Raw genomic sequence first — 20760 nt, 5'->3', positions numbered from 1 at the left:
TGTCCTCCTGCCCACAGGCTTCTGATCTGGCCAGCTCCTTCCGATGCCTTCTTGTCCTGGGACATGGGTGTAGTGATGCTCCCTTGGGATGTCTGTGCCCCTGCAGGAAAGTACCCTCTGTCTAGGCAATATATGGCCTTGCTCGAAGCATATCGCAGTCATCTGAACTGAGACCTTCAGACCAGCTGTGACCTTGGCACCTCCCGCACCATCTACCTGACTCCATAGGATTTGCAGGAGCAAAAGAACCTTCAAAGACCTTCTGCGGAAGTAGATGGCATGTCTGCAGTCCCTTGTCCAGGGGCTCGAGGAGGAGTACCAGGAGTGGGCCGCCAACCAGGAGGAGTGTCGACCCGACGAAGAGGAGTACCCTGGCTGACCGGGAACAATGGAAGGCTACATGGGACCAGCTGGTGAGCCAGTACAATACCATGTACTCCTGCATCATCTCACTGATGGAGCACATGGCATCATGCATGGAGTGGGCCACCAGCCACCCCCCTACCTATCCCCCATCGCTTCCCCTCTTAGCCCCCACAGAGGCCGCCGGGACCCCAGAACATGGGGCAGTGGGACCTTTCAGGCAGCTGAAGCTTCCTGACCACCAGGAGACAAGCACCAGTTCAAGTTCCAGACCTAGGCCTCTTCTCCTTTCCAAATTCTTTACCGAGTCTCTCCCCTGTTGTATATCCCCATAATAAATGGGGGTTCCTTCCCTGACCAGCCCACATTGATGTCAGTGAAGCATCCCTTGTGATCTACAAGGGCCTGTAGCACCATGGAGAAGTACCCCTTCCTGGTGGTGTAGACTGAGCCGTTGGTGGTTGGGGCCAGAATGGGAATGTGTATGCCGACTATGCAGTTGGGAAAGCCCATCCACAATGCTGTCCATGTTGCCCAGAGTGACAACCCTCCATAACAGCATGTGGTTTATGGCCCTGGCTCTGGATTTCCCCACATCAAAATGGTTCCTGAGAGAGCTGTAGCTGTCTGGCATGGTGAGCTTCCAGAAGGTGATGGTGACGCACTTCTGCAGGGGGATGGCGAGTCACAGTCGGGTGTCCTGTCACATGAGTGCAGGGGCAAGCCACATGCAGACCTTGAGGAGGTGCTGGTCGTCCCATTGCTGCAGGACAATACGGTCTCACTACTCCGTATTCATCTCCCACCACCAGAAGTGGCATTCCACAGTGTCCCAAGCATTGAGGGACATGCGCAGCAGCAAGAGTGTCCACACTGGGGATCGTCCTGCAGGTTATCACTGCGTCTGTTTTGTGTCCCACAAAGGGGGGAGGCAGTGGACGAGTGGCGTGTGAGACATGGCTGTAGAGAGGAGTCCTTGAACGCACATGTGCAGCTTGTCTGGCCAAGCAGCCACTGGAAATGTCCGCCCTCCTAGTGCCCTCCCAGAGGGCTTCCAGGGGCCCTAAGTCCGGGGCAGGCTTCAATCAGTGTAAAGGCGCTATTTCGAAATAATTCTGACTAATTTTTATGCTTCCCCATAGTGGGGAGATGATATTTTGATTTTGTTAAATTGGGAGTTAAGTCAATTTTACTTTCAAAATAATTTACTAGTGTAGACACGACCTGAGGGAGTAGGTGGTGTCTGGTTTCCCTTTTTCATGAGCAGCTGTAATGAAATGAAGGCATTCACTAGAAATGCATAAAATTAGCATAAATAGCATTTCCTGACTTAATGTGATCCATTATATACAGGGTTCACAGTTTGGTCCAGTAGCTCTTAGCACCCTCACCCTTAGCACCTTCCCCCTCCCCCATACAAATTGTCCCAGCACCACCCTCCAGTTGTTTTCCTTAAGAAAGGGTTATGCCTTTTGCTTGATGATTCAAAGAGACAGCACCAGATTTTACAATCCTAGCTTTCCAGAGACACAGTGGTTCCCATTCTAAGGTAACTGCCTCGGTGAATAGAGATGCCAAGGAAAATGCAGAAGAGCAGGTAACTTTTTCTAATCATGAGAGAGTAAAGGAAAATCTTACTGTATATCAGATTTTGACTTTTTCCTTTAGTATACAGTCATTGATTGAAAAATTTTACATCTTGCCTCAGATGTGTGTTAGACCCAGACACCAGCCAAAGTCAACACTGAATCATGTACAGTTTGGGGACCTGATTTTTCAGTAAATGTCTTTTAATAAGTAAATGTCTTTATATAATGGAAATAATTGTTTTGGGCATTCTAAATTAGTTTGGATAGAGCACTGAAAAATTACTGAAGGAAACCGTCTACATTTGCAAGACGATAGAACAGCTGATACACTATTAGGGTATGTCTACACTAGCTCCCTAGTTCGAATTAGGGAGGCTAATGTAGGCATTTGAAATCGCAAATGAAGCCCGGGATTTAAATATCCCGGGCTTTATTTGCATCTTCCCATCTGGGTGCCATTTTTAAATCCCCCTAGTCCGAACTAACTGCCCGCGGCTACACGTGGCAGTTAAACATTATTTTGAACTAAGTCCTTAGTTCGAATTAACTGTTACACCTCATTCCACGAGTCACAAGAAAAGGAGGGAGTAAAGATGGTTCCTCCATATAAATAGGATGAAAATGAAGTATACATTTTTCCAGGATGCTTTTTTTGTGGCCTTTCATTTTAGTGAAACTCTCCTGATACTGAATTAGGTTACGGTTTTTAAAAGGTTACTTTAGTTCACATGTGCCAAATACACAATCCACTTATGTCCAGATTCTGCAGATCTGAAAAGATAATTAATTATCTGTAATGTGCATGTACATTATGTGCCTCTTACAGCTTCATCTTTGGTTTTGTGACAAAGGCTTTGAAATAAAGTATTTGCTCCAGTTCCTTAAAATAATGTTTTCTCTTTCACATCATTTATCACGTGTTAGAAATAAATTGAAAGACTTTGCAACCAACTTTCATCCCAGAGAAATACTCCTTTTTGACATATACAAGACGTAGGAATTTAATGAAGCTTTTCTGGTAAATTAGGATCTTAAACAGCTACCTGATACAACAGACTGTAATTAAAGTGCTAATGTAGTTATTTGTTTCTCTTTGAATATTCCTGTAATTTTTTAAAAATGTTTTTGATCTATGAAGAAAATTACCGATACACCTGTTTTTCCCCTTCACTCTTTGTTTTGGTAGAATAAAATATACTTATAAAATCTAGACTTTAATATGGCCTTGCAATTATGGTTGAATCAGAATTTTCTCTTTTACAGGGTTCTTACTTCAGTATCTCACTTGTTTTAACCCTTTCTGTGAAAATGCCATGGGGGCATTCAACCAAATTTCAGCCACTAATTAATACCTGCATAATTAATACCTGTGTGTGAAATTATCTCCTATGTGTGTTTTGTGTTTGGATGCTGCTGGCTAGGTGGTGACATTAGGGACTACCAGCCACTCACCACTCAGTCCCTCCAATTCATTCCTGTACTTGGGGGAGAGTCACTGTTGCTCTTATTGTCATGGCAACAGTTTTCTTTGGTAATTATTTTACCTCCGATGATCACCCTGTTATTACGGAGAGGGTTCTAGGGAGGTCCTTTTAATGAAAGCAGACTGGGCTTTGATAAATGCTTGTTCTGCTTGGTGGGTTTGTACTATAATAAGTATCATTGTTTCTTTTGAAAGGGTAATTGTTCCTTTTTGCAAAAGGTGAATGTCAAACACCCCTAAGGCAACTCAGGAGCATGATTACCACCCTCAAAGCAAACGGTTAAGAAGCAGAGCAAATGCCCCAAATTGACTGAGAGTTCTATACTTAGATTTCACCAACCAAGTATTAAGTATAAACTCCTCAGGCACATGGAGTCCTATAGATGAGCCTCTTTGGGTACTTCGATCTATCTTGTCACCTAAGCAAGCTTACCTTTGTGATAGATGATTCCCTTCCATCATGAATCACAGTAAAAATCAGATTACTCATACTCCCAAAAGACCAGTCAATGACTGCAAGCCAGTTGTTCCTTGGATTTCACACTAAAGATGATGCTTGCAGGCAATTCTGTAATAAACTATCTAAAGATATATTAGAAAGGAAATGAGTTATTTACAAGATTAAAGCACATAAATACACATATACACAAATGAGTTCCAATCTTAAGTTTCAGAAAGCAGTAGAAGCTTCCGTAATAAGAAAGCTCTATATTTGTTTCAGGACTAACCAAGACTGAACACTGGGGATCTCTTGGCTATGCCTAGAAAAGAGTCAAGAGCAACATTCCCTCTAATCTTTTCCATCCATGTGCAAAATAAAAATTTTATGTGCACTGAGGCATGTACAAATGTGCACCACTAGTAGAAACAAAAATCCTAGCTGTGAGCAATCAGCTGTGCAGTATTTGAATCTCTCCAGAGCGGCCACAGAAGTACCAAGATTACAGGGAAAATGGTCAAGAGTCCAAACTTCAGTTTCTCCTTATTAGGGGTTTTGTCCCTTCCCGCTTTTTGCTTCAAACTTCACACTCAGCTGATGGAGGGAGTTCACTTGAATGTCTCTTCTTCATCGGATGAAGAACAGTGATCAATCAACAAATTATTTCATCCTCTTTGATGTTACACAATATTTCATCTGATATTGGGGGCCTTTCTTGTGGCCCACAATCTTATACCTTCTGTTGGAGGCCTACATTTCACAGTGGCTTACAATGCAAATGCTCAATCTTATCTAACAATATGAGATATTGGTCTTTATAAGTGAAATTATTGAATGCTTGTACGTTGCAGCATGTGCTAAAGTCTAAATATATTTTTCATAACTCTAATACTATTTTAACAATATTAACAGATGGGTTTGCCTGTTTATTTCCAGCTACGTGTTTGTCAGTATTCAAGTGAGCCATGGAGACCCTGACATAACCTGGCACTTGGTTGGCTAGTGTCACAGAGTTACATTAAAATAAAATACAAAATTACTGGTGCTCCTTTTCACGTATATTGTTTATCTAGTCTTTACAAGCTGGAGCTATGACTTTTCAAAATTTGTCTTTTTAGAAATCAGGAAATTAGCAGTGAGCCCCTATTCATTTTTCTATTACACTACTTTAAAAGGTCATTTAGAAGTTCCCGTAAAGCTGAAGTTTCATTTTAATAAAAACTACATTTTGTTTGAATACAGCTTAATTGCATTCAATATAGTGGTCAACTGAATAGTAAAATATGGACCTTTACAGGGATGACAAGGGCAACAAAATATACACATTTTTGTCTTCAGTGTAAGTGCTTCATTGTTTAAACAGAACATATATAAAAGTTCTTTTCATTTTAAAAAATAACGAAGGAAATTCCCAAACAACAGCCTTTGTATATCATTAAAATAGCTTTCATCAGTAAACTAACTCATAAAAATAATAAATACAAAGTTAAGAATTAAAAAGTATCTAATGGCTGCGAAGGTAAGTGCTCTCAAGTTAGAAAATGACAGAATCGGTATTGGCCTCTGTGAACCTAAGAGCATCACACTGCAAGAAGCCAACTGGCTTAATGGTAAAAGTCAGCTAGTCAAAAATTTGAAAAGTATAGCTTTAATAAAGAAGAAAATCTAGAAAATCCAGTGGAGTAATAATTGTTGGCAGAGCTACATGCTACCCAGCACATCTCCAGGTGGAGGATAGTAAGGGGCCTCTTTTCAGAGATTTGCTGCAAACTTAAGATTCAAGGATATATGTAAAAACACTATGAAAAGTTTTAACATCAATCCAAGCTCTTGGGAATCTACGTCATCAGATTGTAACACCTGGTGACAATTATTACAACAGGGCACGTCATTTTTCGATAGGACCTGTGCAAGTCATGCAAAAGAACTCCGCTTCAGAAGGAAAAATTCTCAGACTCATGAAAACGGAAGTAGACTGGCATGTAGCTGTTTTAATCAACTGTGTAACTCCAATGTTGGACGCATAAGCCACAAAAGAAGTTGCAGATCCAGGCACAACTCATAAATTGACACTGCCGCTGCTTACCACCATCTCTTGACATGAATGGGCCATATATAATAATTATTACTCAACTGAATGTCTTGCAAAGATTTAATGAAGAGTATTAATGGCTCTTTAAATTACTCAGAATTATGACCAGAATGGCTTTGGACATACAAGACCACTCTTACAAGCATAGTCCAGCATATCAGTTTCTGTATTCTGTTCAGAAGATCCTAGAACTGAACTATGATTTTCATGGAGAGTGCTCCACTGAATCATGGAACCATTGTTTTGAAAGAGATCTTGAGAGGTCATCCAGTTCAGAAGCTCTCAACCTTTCTAGATTACTGTTTCCCTTTCAGGAGTCTGTTTTGACTTGCATATCCCTAAATTACATGTACAGGCAGTCCCCGGGTTACATGGATCCGACTTACATCGGATCCCTACTTACAAACGGGGTGAGGCAACCCCACACTAGCTGCTTCCCCCCAGCAGACCAGGGAGACGCGAAGCTAGCGCCCCCCCCAGCAGACCAGGGAGACGTGGAGCGGCTTTTCTCAGCAGACACCTCAGCTTGAGAATAAAGGACTGAGGGAAGTGAGGTGTGGGAGAATAAAACTGAGCTCTGGAGAAATGTTTGGCTATGGTTTCCCCTACCATATGTACCAGTTCCGACTTACATACAAATTCAACTTAAGAACAAACCTACAGTCCCTATCTTGTACGTAACCCGGGGACTGCCTGTACTTAAAAAAACTACTTACATACACAATGAAACATAAAAACGCGAAAGTGTCACAGCACAATATTGCTGAAAACATGCTTACTTTCTCTTTTTTACCATATAATTATGAAATAGATGATTGAAATATAAATATTGTACTTACATTTCAGTGTATATAGTATATACGGGAGTATAAACAAGTCGTGTGAAATTTTAGTTTGTACTAACTTCACTAATGCTTTTTAGGAGCAGGTTGTAAAACTAGGCAGCTATCTAGATGAGTTGCTGTCCCCTGGAAGACCTCTGCATACCCCAGAGGTATATGTACCTCTTAGTTGAGAAATGCTGATCGAATTCCTGGCTCTCTGTCAGAACTGGGCACACACTTTTTTTCTTTAAATCCAACATGTTAGATAGTGCAGGGTTTGTGACTTTTACACATATTTTCAACATATTGGATCAACTGTTTAGTGATTGTTGGAAGCCTGGAATGATCCATCTGCTTTGCTCCATTAGGACACACATTTCAGACCCTGGTTTTACTACTTACATGTAAAGTAATGCTCTAAAGAGCTACTACAGATTTGATTTGTCTTTTTTTTTCTTCTTGACATTGCTTTTCTAGTTATAGGTAAGTTATTATACAGACTCAAAAGATGCATAATGTGAGTTAGGTTTATTTTTCAGTTTATGAACCTCTGAGATTTGAGCAATCTTAGTGCAAAACTGATTAATCCCTATGTTTGTGTCTTCAACATATTTATGGTTAATAAATCTTCTGCTAACAATCCAAAAACTAATGGTATCAAAGAAAGAGAGCTCTGAGGGGAAGTAGTAAAGATGACTTGCCATAAAGAAGTATGTAATGCCTCTCTTTGTCAGCAGCCTTGCTGGAGCTATAAATGTATATTATTGGTGTGAAACCTCACAGCAACCATAATGTACCGATAGACCAAGAATGGGCTTATTATGGAACTTTTGCATCCAGTAGCAGATATTTTTCCATGACATTTTAACAGGCTGTATAACAACTTAATACTTTAAAAAAGCTTCCTTGAAACTTGTAATTGTTCTATAGTATCCACCCTGACTAATATTTGTGAGTGAACAACTTTCTAGTACTGTATATACACTCTGACGGTATATCTACACTGCAAGGTCAATTCAAAATAACAGCTGTTATTTCAAATTAACTTTAATATCATCTATACATGCAAACCGCTATTTCAAAATTAATTCGAAATAGCGGAGCGCTTAATTCAAATTTGGTAAACCTCATTCTGCGAGGAGTAACGCAAAATTCGAAATAGCTATTTCGAATTAAGTGCTGTGTAAACACTTAATTTGAAATAGGGGCCCTCCAGCCCTTCCCAGGGAGCCCTGGTGGCCACTCTGGGCACAGCCAGGAAAACTTACTCTCCTCTCCCCCAGCCCCGGAGCCATTAAAGGGGTAGACCCTAGCCACAGGGCCTGTGCCAGCTCCAAGCCTGCCAGCCCAGAGCCAGCAGTGGCCACCGGGGATCCGACCCAGTGGTCCCAAAACATGAGCCAGCAAGCCACTGGCAGCCAGCCCTCCAGGGCAACCACAGCACGTGGCGTGAGTTTGGCATCCCATGAGGGGGTAGGAGTGGAGAGTGGTGTGTGAGATGCAGCTGCAGAGAGGAGCCCTGTAAGCACGTGTCTCAACAAGCAGCCACAGGAACTGTCTGCCCTCCTTGTGTCCGCCCAAGAGTGCTTCCGGGGGCTTTAAATCTGATGCAGGCTGTGGGTGTGCTGGTTTGAAATAACACTGAGCTGTTTCAGTGCTGCCTTGTAGAGTGGACCCGCCGTTTCAAAATTATTATTTTGTGAGTTCTTTTTTCAGTATAAGTTATTTTGAAATAATTTGCTCATGTAGACATGTCCAGTGAAATTATTGCTAAGCAATGCATTATGTTTCCATGACCTGCCCAATACATTCCTATGCAATTTCAGATGAAGCTTTTATTTTTTTCCCCTAATTTATACATGCATCCAGTGTACACAGTCTTGCAAAACTTTTTGAAAGAGACTTAAGTGGTTCACAAACACTATGGATTCAATATAATTTCACATAGGAAATTATTGGTTAGCTTGGAGAAGATAGAGGTTAATATGAGAATTGAAACATGGATAAGAAATTAAAAGGTGTGACTAATGGATGGTATTGAAAAGTGAAGTATCAGGCATTAGGGAGGTTATTTGTGGAGTTCTTTGGATCAGTCTTGGGACCAATCTTACTTAGCATTTTTAATGCTGATCTTGGCATAAAAAATGAGTGTGTACTGATAGACTTTTCAGATGACACAAAGTTGGGAGATATGCCTCTGAATACAAGAGGAGAATGCTGGTGCAGGGTGACATTTTAAACTGAGACATGCTAATATAATTGTTAAATTTAGGCTTCACGTCGACGTTAATTAATTTTAGTGAAATCGTTTGGGAGCTGTGGTAACTTGAGTAGGTAACCTTTGGAAGGATATGCAAACCCCACACTTGGTAAAGCAGGTTTAATGAGCTAATGTGGGCTAGTCTGGTACTGCCCCGCCACACCTGTGAGAGATATGAGAGTCTGAGGAGAGAGTGTTCATTGACAACTGCAAAAGAAGTGTATTGCCTGAGCTCTGAAGCCTGTACTGGGGTGGTAGAACATCTGGATTTTGGGGAACAAAAAATCTGTTTGAGTGTGAAGGCCCAGCCTGGGCCAGCGGAACACAATGGGGAAGGAACATGGTGGCAGTACCAGAGTAGCATTCTGTCTACACAGAAAATGAGCCTCATCTTGATCTATTGCTTTAAACCCAGCTAAGGGGGAGCAGCCATAAATTGGTTGCACTGCCCACTAACTCCTGATTGGTTTTAAGGCTTTTGGAACTAGTAATATCAAAAGAGCGTTTCATTAACTTCTGCAATATGTCCTAGTAATATTGTATCTCATGCTGAGCAGTTGGAAAGGTTACTGACTCAAGTGAAAGGTGTAATATTACAGCTATTACTCAGTATTAAGCCATCATAGGCCTCTAGTGTGAAACACTAAGCATACCTTTTATTATTTCTTTTTAACTGCTGTACAGAGAACTCGCAGCCTGGGCCAAGATGATTCTGATTTCTCTTTATTCGCCTTCTTAATAGCTTAATACGGCCCCAGTATTGTATACCATATTGCTTAGACTTACTTGAACAACCTCCAGGGATTCATTTTGTAGGGTGAATTTTAATGTCCAAAGAAAATTAGACACAATCCTATTCACTGTCAGAGATGCTGTTATTGCATCCCTATGAAATTACTTTTCTATGTCTGCATTTATCACCACATGCAACTTGATGCAAGTTGAACATTTAATTGTGATACTCATTTTTTTTCTATAGACCGATAGACATTTAGGTGTCTAACATATGAAAACTGTTAGCCTTAAAACATCTTTGTCTCTGTTACCTCATATCTAAAGACTGGACAATGGATAACCGGTAGAATGATATCTAATGTTATATATTAATATAGAACATAAAATCACATATTAACAAATAAGCTTATCTATGTTACAAATAGCAACTTAGATTACTAACGCTAAAATAATTTTTAAAGATCATATTTGTTTTTCACTATTATTGCTGTTTGTTTATCAGTTTTATTTTCGGGGTCTCCGTTTTTAACATTTGAGTTGCAATGAAATTTTGCAGTGAGCTACTAATAGAAGATCAAGTAGAAGAACTTACAGGGTTTAAAGGAAAACAAATGGCAGTCAAGACTAGTGTCAACATTGCCTTATTTGTGATGTGAAGCCCAGGACCTTGTAAGACTGAAATTGTGTGGAGTGTTTCATATTTTTCTTTTAAAATGTATACATTGAATATGATTGTTGACAAGATGGAAGCACTTTTAAAAGCTAAAATAATTTTTCTCCTTTGCATCTTGCTGTGAATAATCGATGGACTGTGTGGGTTGTTTTTTTTTTCTTTTTCAGATAACCTTTTTCATGCTATTGTCTGCTGTGTGTGTAATGCTTAACTTGGCTGGTTCCATCCTCTCGTGTCAGAATGCTCAACTGGTAAGCTCCCTGGAAGGCTGTCAGTTGGTGAGTAATGAAGAACAAATCTTTTAATAAGGGCAAAGGCTTTTATTTTTCCTTTTTGGAAATCATTAAATAATCAATTTCATTTCTGTTATTTGATGCTGCCTTTAAATCTAAACTCATTATTATTTTGTTCAAAGACACTTTACAGAAAAAGTGCACTATTCTTTATATGATATTGTTACCTCAAGTTATTACATAAGTTATTACATTAGAAGTCTATGAAGGGCAACACCTGTACACAATGGGTGAAATCTTGGCCTCATTAAAGTAAAAACTCCTGTTGAATTCAGCAGGGCCAAAATTTCAGCATCCTGGGCAAACTGTTAGTTATGTTTCCCTATTTGTGCTATAATGTTTTAGTCACCAACTTTACTACTACAGTCTGATAAAAAGCTTCAATTGCAAACACATTACCTAGTACAATAACATAGTGAATCATAAAAACATGAACTTATCATGAAGGCATGTATTTGTGTGTCTAGTATAACAAAGATACGTTATGCATGTATATAGTAGGTTAGTGTATGCTAACAAGGAAAAAGTATAGCTAAAGCTGTAAGAATATTTGTGGCAACACTAATAAGGTATTAAGATATGTAACAGAAATAATCCCAGAAGTACATTACAACACTCCTGTTAATACGTGTCAGAATGATGTTTACTTTTTGCAGCATTGTTACACTCTTCCCTAGGGGTAGGCAATAATTTTTGAAGGGGGTGCCCACTTCAAAAATTTCCAGAGTCGTTGCAGGCTGCTCTGGCGGGGGTGGAGCTTCAGGAAAAAGGGGCAGGGCCTCAGATGGAAGGGGCAAAACCTTAAGTAGCAGCAGTTGAAAGCGCTCGCACCTCCCCTGTGGTTCCCAGGCAACACATTAGTGGCGGGGCTGAGAGTTATGAGCCCTTATAGCTCTTGCTATTTCGAGGGCACAAACTTCAGCAGCCATCCAGAAGGCACGAGCCCTTTAAATAGAAGCAGTTGAAAGGGCTCCCAGCTCCCGGCGTGCTGCTAACGCATTGCCTGGGAACCGCCAGGGAGGCACAAGCCCTTTCAACTCCTGCAATTGAAAGGGCTCATGCATTCTGGCAGCTGCTAGGCAACGTGTTAGCAACCGCAAGGAAGACACGAGCCCTTTAAATAGCAGGAGTTGAAAGGACTTGCACCTCCCGGGTGTCTCTCAGGCAATGCACTAGGGGCAGGGCCGGGAGCTGCCGTAGGCTGGATGAAAGGTCTAGGCAGGCCAGATCCAGCCCTCTGACAACCTCTTGCCCAGCCCTGCTCTTGACTCATATTTAATTTGTGATCCCCTATGATCCCCAGATCTCTGTTGGTAGTATTCCTTCTTAGGAAGTCATTTGCCGTTTTGCACGTGTGCAACTGATTGTTCCTTCCTAAGCGGAGTACTTTGCACTTGTCCTTATTGAATTTTCATCATATTTACTTCATACTGTTTCTCCAGTTTGTCCAGATCATTTTGAATTTAGCACTTGCACTTGCACCCTCCCAGTTTAGTATCATCTGCAAACTTTATCCGTGTACTCTCGACACCATTATCTAAATCACTGATGAAGGTATTGAACAGAAGCAGACCCAGAACTCATCTCTGCAAGTTCTCGCTTGATATGCCTTTCCAGCTTCACTGGGACCCGGCAATCTTTGGATCCCTTATGCTGCCAAGCCAGCTGAGTCCAGGCACTATTTCTAGCTCTGGACTTAGTAAGACACACTCCCCAATGCAGACCTCCTACCTGGCACCCTTCCTTGGGATCTGAGAGTCTACATTAGAACCAAAACTAGTGCTGCAGCTTCCCAAGTCATATATACATGCTCCTACCAGAGTAAAGTCTTTGAGGTATTCTGGTGTAAAGTTTAACTCTTTGAGGACAAAATGGCAAATACAATACGGGAACATTGTGTATTTTTCTTGATATTACTTTGGTATCATTTGCCATTCTCCTTTCCCTTTCTCTCTAGTTCCAAGCTCATTTGTTACGTATGTACTTTGTATTGTCAAAACAAAACACAGTCCTCCCCACGTAGCTTTAATCCAGTTATGTGGCTGACTCATGATTTATGTACTGTAGATGTATGTTCTGTACTCCGAGTAAGAATAAAAACGTGGACACGGACTGTGATAAATATGCAAACTGCATTTATTTTAAACAAATAATTAACAGCTAAGCATCATTAGACCCAATCCTCCATACCTTGCATGTTTGATTCTCTGATTTAACTTTGCTTGGGACATATCAGGAATTTGATATCCCAGCCATAGAGACTCATTTTGAAACAACATTGTTTATGCTTTTTAGAAGGATACCTTGTAAATTAGGGTACATGAGTAGCATTCTGAATTATAATTCAGGGAGCCAAATTAAGTGAAGCATAGCTGAGTGTTGAGCTCTGAGAGCCTCAAGGAGCAAAACAGAGAGTAAACGATCAATTAGATCACATGTACCATTAAAAATTAATTAAAGCAAATTTGTTTTAAACCATTGTTATTATTTAAATGGGGTAGGATTGTTGGTAGTGAACATTGCCAATAATAAATTTAGAATTAAGTTTGTGTTTTCTAATTGCAAATACAATCTCAAAGAGAGAGATGTCGTTTATTACAGCAGTTCTAAACCAGCAGTTCAGGGTCCCCTGGGGGCTACAAGCAGATTTCCGGGGGTCTGCCAAAATAAACCAGAGAGGAGAGCCAGCATTAGACTTAGTGAAACCCCGGGCAGAAAGACTGAAAAACAAAGCCTGAGCAAATTAGCTGTTCACAACCCCACTATTGTGGGGCCCTGGACAATTGCTCCGTTGGCTATCCCCTAACAACATCCCTGGCTTTTTAATTTACTATATATGCAGAGAAACAGTTGTGGCACAGATGGGTGATGGAATTTTTACAGCATGTTGTGGGGGCCTCAGAAGGAAAAAAAGGTTGAGAATCAGTGATTTATAATATCCTGTCTTGATGGGTGATGTATCTTCTTGCCAGTGTGACTGTTATTGGAGATACCACTTATAACAGGAAGATTTTTAATTTATATTGCTTTGGTCACTTCTGAAACTTGATTATACATTTATGACTTGCTCTGCACCTCCTGTGAGGGATTGGGTGCACTCTTTACTCCCTTGGAATTCAGTAGGACTTGAGAACTTTCAATACTTCCATAGATTGACCATAAAATGTTGGTTTACCTCATTACTTAGGTCACTGACATACAATATTTTAAGTCCCATTAACTATATAACTTGCAAAGTTTGGTGCTGGTGAGGATCACATCACCCTTTACAATGACCTTTTGATCTGGTGATCATAGGAAAGTGAGCAAATTATCCACCAGGATGTAGCTCAGGGATGGGCAATAATTTTTGAAGGGGGGGCAGTTCACGAGTTTTGTCCGAAGGGGCAGGGCCTCAGGCAGAAAGGGCGGTGCCTTGGGGAAGGGGACCATTCCCTGTAAGTGTGGCCCACCCTGAAGGAGACTCTGTGTGGTCCCCCACCTCCAGTACCTGATTGGCCTGGGGATGGAGGGCCACATGAAGTCTTTGCCCCCACCCCGCCCTTCCAGGGGCATGCAGCAGCTAGTGAGAACGGCCAGCTCTTTTGAACAGCTGCCAGTTCCCTCTGGTGCCGCACACCCCTGGTGGAGGGGAAGAAACTTTGTGTGCTCCCCCCATCTCCTGGTCTTGATTGGCCGTGGAGGTGGGGGAGCGGCAGGGTGGCCACGGGTTGGATCAAACAGGTTGGTGCACTGGATCTGTCCCGCAGACCTATCTTGCCCACCCCAATGTAGCTTCATAACTTGGAAACTGACACATGCAGTGAGGCTGATGGCTCCATTAAGTTTATCTAGCAAAGTAAATTGATGTCAGTCCCATTTTCTATAAAAATAAACTTAGCTTTTATTTATGTTTGGGGATGAAATTCTATTTTAATTTCAATCTAACCTGAGTTTTATTACAAATTAATACAGTGGTTCCCAAACTTTTTGGCATCACGCCCCCTTTTTGATTTTTTGAGAAACCCTCATGCCCTCCCCCCCCCCAATAGCAACAAAACTTGTTGAGCAAAGAAAAAAAAAAAAAGGAACTGACCGGGGCCAAAAAACAAAAATAGCAGCACCACTTGGGAGGGGAAGTATCGGAGGGGTAGCCGTGTTAGTCTGAATCTGCAAAAGCGACCAGGAGTCCTGTGGCACCTTATAGACTAACTGAAGTGTTGGAGCATAAGCTTTCGTGGGCAAAGACCCACTTCGTCAGATGCATGTAGTGGAAATTTCCAGAGGCAGGAATAAATATGCAGGCCAGGATCAGGCTGGAGATGACGAGGTGGATCCAATCAAGGAGGATGAGGCCCACTTCTAGCAGCTGATCTGGAGGTGTGAATTCCAAGAGAGCAGAAGCTGCTTTTGTAGTTAGCGAGCCATTCACAGTCTTTGTTTAATCCAGAGTTGATTGTGTCAAACTTAAAGATGAACTGTAGCTCAGCAGTTTCTCTTTGAAGTCTGGTCCTGAAGTTTTTTTGCTGCAGGATGGCTACTTTTAGATCTGCAATTGTGTGTCCAGGAAGATTGAAGTGTTCCCCTACAGGTTTTTGTATGTTGCCATTCCTAATATCAGATTTGTGTCCATTGATTCTTTTACGTAGGGACTGTCCAGTTTGGCCGATGTATATAGCAGTGGAGCATTGTTGGCACATGATGGCATATATTACATTAGTAGATGTGCAGGAGAATGTACCAGTGACAGTATGGCTGATCTGGTTAGGTCCTGTGATGGTGTTGCTGGTGTATATATGTGGGCAGAGTTGGCACCGAGGTTTGTTGCAAGGATTGGTTCCTGAGTTCGAGTTATTGTGGTGCGGTGTGTAGTTGCTGGTGAGAATATGCTTCAGGTTGGCGGGTTGTCTGTGGGCAAGGACCGGCCTACCTCCCAAGGCCTGTGAAAGCGAGGGATCATTGTCCAGGATGGGTTGTAGATCACTAATGATGCGTTGGAGAGGTTTTAGCTGGGGACTGTAGGTGATGGCCAGTGGTGTTCTGTTGGTTTCTTTCTTGGGCTTGTCCCATAGCAGGAGGCTTCTGGGTATACGTCTGGCTCTGTCGATCTGTCTCCTCACTTCCTCGTGTGGGTATCGCAGTTTACAGAATGCTTGTTGAAGATCTTGTAGGTATAGGTCTCTGTCTGAGGGGTTGGAGCATATGCGGTTGTACCTCAGTGCTTGGCTGTAAACAATGGATCGTGTGGTGTGTCCGGTATGGAAACTGGAGGCATGCAGGTAAGTATAGCGGTCGGTAGGAGGAGACAGATCGACAGAGCCAGACGTGTACCCAGAGCAATAAAATTAAAAATCTCTTAGTTATTACCTTCATCAGCAGTGATTTCCTTTGTCCCTATTACCTATATTTTAAATAGTAGGTGGCTTATGTGAGAAATTTAGTTTTAAAAGTGAAATACAAGTCATTCGTTAATTATTGTGTGTGAAAGGTTCAAATAATATCTCTAATTTCCTACTGAACATGTTAGAAATTAAAATTTTAATTTTTCAGCCTAATGGGCATTTTAAAGGGGGAAAATGGAAATAGCTACAAAGAAGCTTGCTTTCCCACCCAATATTATTTCTTTTAATTTCTAGACTCTTTTCTTTATTCTTGGATATGAGGGACTGGTGCATTTTTACAGGGGCTAAAAATTATTAACATTTTGAGTAAGGCATTAAGGGAATGCTTTGGGATACAGGAAGTATCCTTAAATAGCAACACCGCGTCATTAAAAGCACCCGCTATTTCTCAAAATGTTAAGGGATTTGTCAGAATAGTGCTTTATTTTGAAATTTGGCACAGTGTAGATAGCAGCAAATTTCAAAATAAGCTCTTTCGATTTAGACTCAGAATAAGCTACACAATTTACATACAGCCAATTGCGTAGCTTATTCCGACAGAAGGGTGCTGTCTAGACGCACCCTAAAAGTGTTACATCATTAGGACGATTGTGCCTGAATATACCATCAAGAACCCAGTGTTATAGACTGGCAGCAAAATCCAGCAGTACTGAATCACTTTATCACATCTGGGGCTCCCTCTTGGGATTTCATGCCCAGCATGCAGGAGCTTAAGAGCCTGGAAGGAAAGAAACTGCTGTTTATTATTGTGGGTAGGTCAATAGTGCTATTAGCTGGTTCTATAGGAAGGTATTCCTTTGCTGGAAGGATTGTTAGTATGATACAGTATCTCTGCTGGGGAAAGAATTTAAAGGATAATATCATAAAATACACAAATGTGGAGGAAAAATCCAAACAATTTGAGACTACATGAAATGATGGGAAAGACATTTATTTAAATACCAATCGTTCTGCAATTACTCAGAATGGCTACTAAAAATAAGAGCCTTTTTTAAAGCTCACAGTTTTTAATATGACACTTAGATTGGGCTAAACTCCGTGACTGAGGGTATATTGGCTTTGCAAAGATGTCAAGAACATCTTGCAAATTGGAAAATGACTAGGGGTATGTCTACACTACAAAGTTAATTCGAACTAACAGACGTTAGCTCGAATTAACTTTGATAGGCGCTACACATGCAAACCGCTAGTTCGAACTTAATTCGAACTAGCGGTGCGCTTAATTTGAACTAGGTAAACCTCATTCTACGAGGACTAACGCCTAGTTCGAATGAATTAGTTCAAATTAAGGGCTGTGTAGTCACTTAATTCGAACTAGTGAGAGGCTAGCCCTCCCCAGCTTTCCCTGGTGGCCACTTTGGGCACCACCAGGGAAACTCGTCTGCCCCTCTCCCGGCCCCAGAGCCCTTAAAGGGACACGGGCTGGCTACGGTGCCCGTGCCAGGTGCAAGCCTGCCAGCACCCAGCCAGCAGACCCTGCGCCTGGCACGGCTCGAGCCAGCCACCCGCTGCCACCCAGCCCTCCGCCTCTTCCCGGGTCCAGGCTGGCGGCTCCCGGGAGCCTGCCCAGGTCCGCAAGAGGCGGGCGCCCGCCTGGTCTAGAGCAGACATCGTGGACCTCATCCACGACCTCCGCACTAGGCACTGGAAAGTGGCCGTCTAGGGCAGGATAGCTGCCAGCCTGGCCACCCAGGAGCAGGTTTGCATGAAAATCAAGGTGGTCCACTGAGACCCCTGAGCTTAGAATGGCCGTACTGGGTCAGACCAAAGGTCCATCTAGCCCAGTAGCCTGTCTGCCGACAGCGGCCAACACTAGGTACCCTGGAGGGGATGGACCAAAGACAATAACCAAGCCATTTGTCTCGTGCCATCCATCTCCAGCCTTCCACAAACAGAGGCCAGGGACACCATTTCTACCCCCTGGCTAATACCACTCCATGGACCCAACCTCCATGACTTTATCTCACTTCTCTTTAAACTCTGTTCTAGTTCTAGCCTTCACAGCCTCCTGCAGCAAGGAGTTCCACAGGTTGACTACTTGCTTTGTGAAGAAGAACTTTCTGTTGTTAGTTTGAAGCCTGCTACCCATTCATTTCATTTGGTGTCCTCTAGTCCTTCTATTATGGGAACTAATGAAGAACTTTTCTTTATGCACCCTCTCCACACCACTCATGCTTTTATAAACCTCTGTCATATCCCCCCTCAGTCTCCTCTTTTCTAAGCTGAAAGGTCCCAGTCTCTTTAGCCTCTCTTCATATGGGACCTGTTCCAAACCCCTGATCATTTTAGTTGCCCTCCCCTCTCCCACTCTCTCTCTTCCCCTCTCCCACCTCCTTTTCCCAGTCTCCCCGAGTTTTGGTCAATAAAGAGAGTTTCTATTTTTGAACACACGTGTCCTTTATTTTGTACATCAGGAAGGGGGGCTAACGAGGGGTAAGTGGAAGGAGGTGAGGGACAAATGGGGTACGAGCCCCTGATGGGGAGGACTGGGCTGGCTCTGCGGGCTCCTCGGGGTGGAAGCTCTCCTGCAGCCCCTTGATTGCCCCTCCCCACCCCCCCCGATGGCAGCCTGCGGCAAATGCAGCCGGGCTGCTGGCCGAGGGCTGTGTTGTGCCCAGTGTGGGCACTCAGGGCACTCCAAGCCAGGACTGCTTTGCAAGCGGGGAACCCTGAGAACTGTCTGTCCGGGGTGGGGGTCGGGTCCCTTTAAGCACAGCCCTCAGCTAGCCTGAGACAGCAGCTCCATGCTCTAAGTCCTAACCTGATGCCCTGCCGGCACTGCTTCCGGCCAGCCTTAACCCCGGTTCAGGGTCCACTCTGTGTGGACATGCTAGTTTGAATCAGCAAAATGCTAATTCGAACTAGTTTTTAAGTCTAGATGCGCTAATTCGAATGAGCTTAGTTCGAATTAACTAATTCGAACTAAGTTAGTTCGAATTAGTGCTGTAGTGTCGACATACCCTTACACATAGATCATGAAGGCCAAATAGCTTTTAAAACTATTCAGATTGTGTATAACAAATTATTTTGTTAAATAATTATTTTCAAAATTCTGAGATCAAATTGATGTTAAAATACTCTTATTTTGCAGCATATTCTCTCTATGGTTTTATGCCAAGTAGAAACAGATGGAAGCTAGTATATCTTTCAATCAATCTCTTGTTTCAGGTTCAGCAGAACTGAGAAGAAAACAGTATTTTCAATATTTAAAATGCAAGCTGCTAAACACCCTTGAAACATTCAAACTCTTGGAACAAGAGCCGGGACATAATAGAGTTCTTTTGGTGGAGTTTGGGGTGAGGGATAGCTCAGTGTTTTGAGCATTGGCCTGCCACACCCATGGTTATAAACTCAATCCTTAAGGGGGCCATTTAGGGATCTGGAGCAAATCTGCGAGATATGGTATTTGGTCTTGCTGTGAGGGAAGGGGATTAGACTTCATGACCTCTCAAGGTCCCTTTCAGCTCTATGGGTATGTCTACACTACCCCCCTAGTTCGAACTAGGGTGGTAATGTAGGCATACCGCACTTGCAAATGAAGCCCGGGATTTGAATTTCCCGGGCTTCATTTGCATAAGCGGGGAGCCGCCATTTTTAAATGCCGGCTTGTTCGAACCCCGTGCCGCGCGGCTACACGAGGCACGGGCTAGATAGTTCGAATTAGCAAGCCATTCCAAATTATCTGTACGCCTCGTGGAATGAGGTGTACAGATAGTTCGGAATGGCTTGCTAGTTCAAACTATCTAGCCCGTGCCGCGTGTAGCCGCGCGGCACGGGGTTCGAACAAGCCGGCATTTAAAAATGGCGCCGGCCGGCTTATGCAAATGAAGCCCGGGCAATTCAAATCCCGGGCTTCATTTGCAAGTGCGGTATGCCTACATTACCACCCTAGTTCGAACTAGCGGGGTAGTGTAGACATACCCTATGAGACCAGTATCTCTTCTGATATCTGCCCTGAGAGCTATGTGCTAAGCTTGCACAATACTTGAAGTTGGCAGAAAGGATTGGAGGGTGTTGCAGGGGCACAGTTCAGTGATGTTTGGTTTCTGTATCAAACTAAAATAGGCAATCTGGGAGAAGGTTAATATAAAAATAGATATGATGATGTATGTATTTTTAAACTGTTATAATTTCAGTTTATTGTGTTAAAAATCTTTACAATATAATAAAAATATAATCTAGAAAAAAAAGACAGCCAATAAACAATTATTTTCAAATTAGAAAAATACACAGTAGACAAGTGAATTTGGATAACTGTCTCCATGGAGATGCTGAAAAAAGTTAAAAAGATGAATTGAATAAAAGTGAAGTTTATGTGCACAGATTGAACTGCATTCGATTGCGTGTGGATCTCTCATGCAGGAGTAAAGTGGCTTCGGTTCACTGACATTTAATCCTCCTTCGAGTTTACCTTTCCTGAGTGGATCGGGACCTACTGGTAGATCGTGGAGCCTCTGACAGGTGGTGCTGACTGGTTTGGCCAAGAGGCTGTCAAGTGCCTACACGTCAGGTGCCCCTCCCCCTACTGCTGCGCATCTCCTGCCCTTTGCCTTGGAGCTGCCTCCCCCCACTTCTGGGAGCCTCCTACTTTCTGTGCAGGGCAGGGGAGGGAGAGGAGGGCGCTGATG

At 42.5% G+C, this 20760-nt stretch overlaps 1 protein-coding gene across 2 annotated transcripts in view; it reads left to right on the top strand.

The window, feature by feature from the left end:
• The window catches only part of ENTREP2 (endosomal transmembrane epsin interactor 2), a 354078-nt gene that overhangs the window by 210484 nt on the left and 122834 nt on the right, over positions 1–20760 (top strand). For both annotated transcript variants that reach the window (XM_075897722.1, XM_075897721.1), the window contains exon 3: positions 10626–10736. In XM_075897722.1, the coding sequence (XP_075753837.1) occupies positions 10626–10736 (111 nt within the window). The remainder of the gene's footprint in view (positions 1–10625; positions 10737–20760) is intronic.

Source organism: Pelodiscus sinensis, chromosome 14 (genome assembly GCF_049634645.1).
Source record: "Pelodiscus sinensis isolate JC-2024 chromosome 14, ASM4963464v1, whole genome shotgun sequence".
NCBI classification, from domain to species: Eukaryota; Metazoa; Chordata; order Testudines; family Trionychidae; genus Pelodiscus; species Pelodiscus sinensis.
Note: the sequence above shows the minus strand (reverse complement) of the source record. Positions and strands in the feature narration are given on the sequence as shown.